A 6,419-nucleotide genomic window follows, 5' to 3' on the forward strand; every position below is an offset into this window, starting at 1 on the left:
TCGGACACTACATCTCAAAACTTCAAACAGCAAAAAACTTGTGACACTTGCCAGCAGCCTCCTGTCCACCAGCATAGATCCAGGGGCCTACACCCCCTGGAGGGCTGCGCCAGATGACAGGAGGCTACTGCTGCTGCCTAGGACCAGCGCTGGGTGCAGCTGGCACCCAGCACCAGGGAAGATTAATGCTGCCGCTGGCCCCAGGCACCAGCAGTAGCCTCTTGTCATCCAGCCCGGTGGCAGGAGACAGGGGAGAGCCAGGGATGCACTCCAAGCGGCTCTGCAGCCCTATGGAGCTCCCAGCCTGGTGGTGGGAGGCAGACAGAGCCAGGGCTGTGCTCCACTACTAGGCTGAGCTCCATAGGGCTGCAGAGCCGCTTGGAGTGCATCCCTGGCTCTCCCCTGTCTCCTGCCACCGGGCTGGATGACAAGAGGCTACTGCTGGTGCCTGGGGCCAGCGGCAGCATTAATCTTCCCTGGTGCTGGGTGCCAGCTGCACCCAGCGCTGGTCCTAGGCAGCAGCAGTAGCCTCCTGTCATCTGGCGCAGCCCTCCAGGGGGTGTAGGCCCCTGGATCTATGCTGGTGGACAGGAGGCTGCTGGCAAGTGTCACAAGTTTTTTGCTGTTTGAAGTTTTGAGATGTAGTGTCCGAGAAACCCCTGCACCTATCTCCTTGAAACTCAGCAGGCTTCATGCCCTCAAAAGGGGCTACCATCCCTGCAATTTGTCATCCAAATCAGGCAAGAAATGACATGGGTATTTTCATGATTCCCCATTATAGCCTATGGGCGATGCATCGGAATGCGTTGAAACAGCGAAACAGTTTTGACGAAATGAAACGGGACAGTGCTTTGAAACGAAACATTGTCCCTTCGAAAAGGATGTCGAAACGAAACAGTGGTGTTTTGTACAGCCCTACTAAACAACACTTGAATGCTGTTTTTAAAGCCAGTTAAAAATTTATAGTAACAACTAAATCTTGCATGGTCTCTGGCTTTCCCAGATTGATAACTGAAGCTTTGCTAATATTATCTGATAAGCCCTCTTGAATATTCATTCCTCCTTCCACATTCATATTTTCATGGTCAGATAGCATAAGTAGTCCTACACTTTTAGTGCATGCTTCATATTTAGACTTGAATAATATCAACTTTCTTTGAAGTACCGCTATATTTTGCCAGATGCTTCTTGTCTAGTATAGTTAAAGTTTTATGGTTTTAGAAATGTAACTGTCCATCAAATAAAATTAATATTTTTTTTTAATTCTGAAGGCTCGAGAAGAAGAAATGACAGCAAAAGTAAATGATTTGCAAACACAACTGGAAGAATTGCAGATGGAATACAAACGAAGACTGGCAGATGAAGAGCATCGGAACAATGAAGAAGTGAGCTGATGCAATTGTTGTTTAATTGTCGTGAGGTTTAGTTATAAGACATGCCCTGGTTTTCGGGTGCAGTTCTGAGTTCTTTGAAAGAAGGGGGCTGTTTTGTTGTAGGATCTGCAAGATTTACTTCGATCCTTTTTTAATAGCTTGCCAACTAATTATTTTTCTTTCTGTCTGTCTTTCTTTTTTTCATAAATGTTGGCTTCCTTCTGGAAACATTGCAGAGATGCAAAATAACTCAGTTTGGAATTCCAGTAGTTAAGGGGTGTTAAAATATCTTTGTATCTTGCACAGAAAGGGATTCATATTATCCAAGGAAGGGTGTCTACATGCTGTAGTAGACCCATGAATACATTTTGATGCTGTTAAAAATACTAAAATAAGTAGTACACTTAATACGAAAACATAGGAAAGCCATAGATAGGGCAATTTTCATTTTTCATCTTGCAGAACTGTTTTTATATTCCTTATGAACTAATGGAAGGCGTTACAAGTATTTGACATTTCAGACAGACAGTATGAGTTACATCAGGCTTTCTGAACTTGACTGGACAATACTAAATATTATGAGATGTTAAAGATATGTTCTGAATATAAGAAATGCAGAAAAAAGGTCTTGACTTGGACAGCCCTAAATTAGGCCTCAACATAAAGTGCTGTATTACTTTTATCATATGCTCTTCAGAGCTCCCCAAAACAGAGGCGTGAAACAAAAGAATTCAAAGAGAGCTACTCTTTTCTCTAGCTCGTGTAAACCAGTGGTTTAGGGTATGGACATGTAAGTAATTTACTGTGGATTAAACTTGTGCTGGGGCTTTACTGTACCTCATCTGCTCCGTGGTAACTGTCTATCTGCAAACATTCTATCATAATAAGCTATTACAATGTACCATTTTTCCCTGGAGGACTAAGCTTCCATGTTTTAGCTCCCACTTACCTCAGGGTAAGAGCATATGCATGGGCAGTGGCCATTTATAGGTACTGGCTTTCTTCTGGAAGAATTGCTGCTCTTCCAGGAGAAACCACAAGTGTAGCAATGTTTAGATTTTTCTCCCAGAACAGAAGTGGCTGGTCTAATAGAAGAATAACCCAGGAACAGCCAGGGTTAAATTGCTCCCAGGAGAGTTTCTCCTGAGAGGGTGAATGTCTGTACGTGTTCTCTTCTGAGAGAAGCTGCACCATAGTCCTCCAGCATCTCGGGGTGCTTTGCTCCTGCTTGCATCTCCACCTGCAGAAGACAGTGTTTTGCTCGCAGAACATGCTCCCTTCACAATCGCACATTGTGCTGCAGGTGGACAGAGGCTGACTTTTAACAGTCTGGGTTAGCCAGTCAGACTTGTCCTATGTCCTGCTGTCATTTTGTCTCATGGCAGATTGAGGGAGACTGCAGAGCACGGTGAAATGTTTGCACAGGGGTGCCCTTGCTGTGCTGCCTCAGCGCTGCAGACTTTCTGCTCTTCAGGCACAGCATTCAAATGTCTATGCAGGTGTGTCTGAAGTTTTTTCTACCAAGAAAATAAATCTGGGAAAATTCTGTGGGATGACTTGGATGTGTGTAGCAGCGAGTAACTGCAAAACAACTGATGACGTACAGTTCTACCTCCTTTTTTTATCCCACAGTAAATTGTTCATGTGCTTTTAAGGTTAGGTGAACTTTCTACAAATAGACATGGTGATTAAATCTTGCTCAGTGGGTGGTGTTTGTGTTTACTGGGAGAACATAAGGATTATATCAAATCTGTGTGCCCTCAGTTGTTTTTAACATGTCTTAACACTCCATGGAAGTGTAGTGATAGGAAAGAGATGTAAAGTATTTGCATGTTGCGAATGATCTGCCTCAAAGCAATAAGAAATTCACTTAGTGTTGCCAACTCTCATGATTTTTGGCATTGTTCTTAAAATCCATGCTTCGGGAATGTGAAAAATTGAGCTCTTATATACATACATATATAATATAGTATGTAATATAATATAACATACATGAAAGAGCTCAGTTTTTCACGTTCATGAAGTGTAGACTTTAAGAATAATGATAAAAATCATGAGTTGGCAGTACTGCTTAGAATTTAAAGAAAAGGACAACACTGTAAACAACTAATTTTCTCTGTCTTTGGAATCTCCTGCACAGTTCCTCACTCCTTGGAGTTTCCATGGCAGACTTAGGAGAAACTCAAAGGAGTTGTTCCATCTGTGGAGGAAATATACCAATTGAGAGAACTCCAGTTGCTGGTAAATAGCTTTGTTTAAAAATAGCAATGTGTACTTTTCACCAGGAATAGGGAGGAAGGCCTGTTTTATATTATCTACTTAAATACAATTATTGCATCTAAGTTGTAAACACTTGCAGAGTAACAGTGGGATTTTTAAAGGAACCTGAAAAAGCCTTTCAAATTTCAGTAGGAACCAGGCACAAAACTACATTTGGCTCCTTTAAAAATGCCAGCAGACATCTACCATGATTAAGATTTTCATCTTCCTCATATGACTCCATATACTCATTTCCATACATATGCATTGGTGTATATTTGTTCAGTTTCAGAAGTGTTTAGTCTTTTGAGACTGAGCCTTCATTGCATAAGTTGTCTGCGCAGTTAGCTCTTGATTATCTATTCAGATTAACTTGAGGACATTCTAAAATCACTGACTATTTTTTTTCCATTTTAAGGGTCATTTTAAAGATACTTGTAACACCTTCCCTTTGTTTTTTGTATAAGTGGAGCTCCACTTGACTGCAAATGTGTAGGGATTAAATTGAACTAATATGCTTCACGATCTATTTATTTTTCCTTAAGACTTAAGAGTTGTTTGCTTGTTTTTACCATTCTTCCTCTTTTCTCTCTTTTTTTTTTTTTTTTTTTTACATAACCCTTTCCATTTGTGGGTAGTTTTGCTTGGAACTTCCCTGTTATCTAATACAGCAGTGGACCTTTTCCAATATTACAGGACTGGGTTAAAAAAACTATACAAAGCCTGTGGACCTCATGCACTTGCATACCTTTAGGTGAATGTGTACACATTCATGAAAATTTTAGTAGACTTTTCCATCTTAAATTACCACGATGCAGTGATGCAAATTACAGTGATGCATATTTTACCAACTTAAAACTGAATCTTCGTGTGCTGTTTTTTATTCTTGTCTTTATTTTTATTTTCCATTTTGTTCTTTTTTTTGCTGCTTTTTCCCTATGGAGTTGAAAATAAAACTGATTTGTAGTCTTTGGTTTTAAAAACTATTAGTTAAAACTAATTTTACTAGGTTGACCAGTTATGAATTGGTGATTATACAGAAGATCTGTGGGTTATCTGAACTCTTTTGAAAAGCAGCTGTTGAAAAGCTATTTTAACTGAATTCATTGGAACAGGTTAATGTAGTTACAGGTTGTCCACTTTTATGAGTACAGTTACAGTTCAGTAAAATTTAAAAGAGAACATTATAAAGTACTAAGACTTACAAGTTGCAATGCTGTAGCAAATTTAGAAGTAGAGATGCAGTAATGTATTAAGTAAAGCTTAAAAAGAAAGCACAGAGTCAGCAGGACCAACCTTTAAATTTTGCTATTTACAGGTTAGCAAATAAAAGCAATGTTGTCATTCAGATAATGAAGGATGTGCTAGGTCAGGGGTCGGCAACCCCCGACATGCGTGCCGAACATGTCATGTGAGGCCATTTTGCTTGGCATGCCACCACCAGCCCCGGCTCTGGGTAGCTGCTGCCAACCACGGAGCCCAGGCTGCTCCCAGCAGGCGGCTGGGAAGCTGCAAGCAGCGCTGGGAAGCTGCAAGCAGCCTGGACTCTGTAGTTGGCAGCAGCTACCCAGAGCCATGGGCTGGGTGGAGCAAACAGGCTGCAAACAGCTGCGCTGGGCTCCGGCATCAGCTCTGTGTGCATGCATGCCTTGGAGCAGGCGGTGGAAGGGGCCTGAGGCAGCGCAAGCCCGGTTTCTCCCCTGCTGCCAGCACAGAGGTGATGGTGGGCTCCACAGCTCCATGCTGGCGGTAACCGCATGTGCACCTTGGAGCGGACAGCGGGGATAGGGCTTGGCCCTGAAGCAGCGCAGCCCTCCTGCTGTCCATTCCGAGATACATGCTCAGTCACTGCCAGCATGGAGCTGATGCCAGAGCTGTGGAGCCTGGCATAGCTGTTTGCAGCCTGCCCACTGCTTGCTGCAGCTGCCCAGAGCCCAGGCTTGCTATAAACAATTGCGCCAGGCTCTGGAGCCCTACCATCACCTCTGTGCCAGCAGCGGGGGAGAGACTGGGCTTGCGCTGCCTCAGGCGTCTCCCACTGCCCACTCCAAGGTGCACATGCGTGCGCCAGTACAGAGCTGATGCCGGAGCCTGGCACAGCTGTTTGCAGCCTGTTTGCTGCAGCAGCCCAGAACCCAGGCTGGCTACAAGCAGATTCTCTGGGCTCTGGTGCCCAGTCATCAGCTCTGTGCCAGCAACAGGAGAAAAGCCGGGGTTGTGCTGCCTCAGCTGCTCTGAGGCATGTGTGCGGCTGTTTGCAGACTCTCGGCTGCAGCCAGCCCCAGCTCTGGGTAGCTGGTGCCAGTTACAGAGCCTGGGCTGCCTGCACATAGCTTGCAGCTGAGCTGGCCTGATTCCCACCCACTCCAAGCCCAGCACTGGCCCAGCCCACCTAGTGGGATGAGGCTGGCGCTGCCCCTTGCCAGGAGTGCTGCACCTTTGCAGGCTTAGCTGTGTGGAGTGGGTGGGTGGTTGGGCTGATGGGCAGGCTCTGGGTTGGGGCCCCAGCTGGCCGCGCTGCAGCCCGGGAGCTGGTTCCCCAGGGAAGCACAGGGGCTCTGGCAGGCCCAGGACATTGTTGGGTTGGACTTTGTCCGGTGGCCCAGCAGCCTAGCTCTGTGCACTCATGCATCTGGTTCTGTATGTTTGTCTGCCTCTGGTTCTGTGCATCTGTGTGTGCACCTATGTCTGGTTCTGGATGTGTGTGAGTGTCTGTTCTGGTTCTCTGTGTTTTTGTGCATGTGGTTCTGTGTGCGTGTGTGTGTGCCTGGTTCGTGTTCTCTCTCT

General features: G+C 44.9%; 1 protein-coding gene across 6 annotated transcripts in view; it reads left to right on the forward strand.

Moving 5' to 3' along the window:
* The window catches only part of GOLGA4 (golgin A4), an 89,828-nt gene that overhangs the window by 56,599 nt on the left and 26,810 nt on the right, over positions 1–6,419 (forward strand). For all 6 annotated transcript variants that reach the window (XR_002095962.1, XM_019508991.1, XM_019508994.1 and 3 more), the window contains exon 17: positions 1,272–1,385. Coding sequence is in view for 5 of the 6 variants with exons in the window: in XM_019508991.1 (XP_019364536.1) it covers positions 1,272–1,385 (114 nt within the window). In the remaining variant the exon portion in view is untranslated. The remainder of the gene's footprint in view (positions 1–1,271; positions 1,386–6,419) is intronic.

This window comes from Gavialis gangeticus, unplaced genomic scaffold, assembly GCF_001723915.1.
Source record: "Gavialis gangeticus isolate Ggan-Ray unplaced genomic scaffold, GavGan_comp1, whole genome shotgun sequence".
Lineage (NCBI taxonomy): Eukaryota > Metazoa > Chordata > Crocodylia > Gavialidae > Gavialis > Gavialis gangeticus.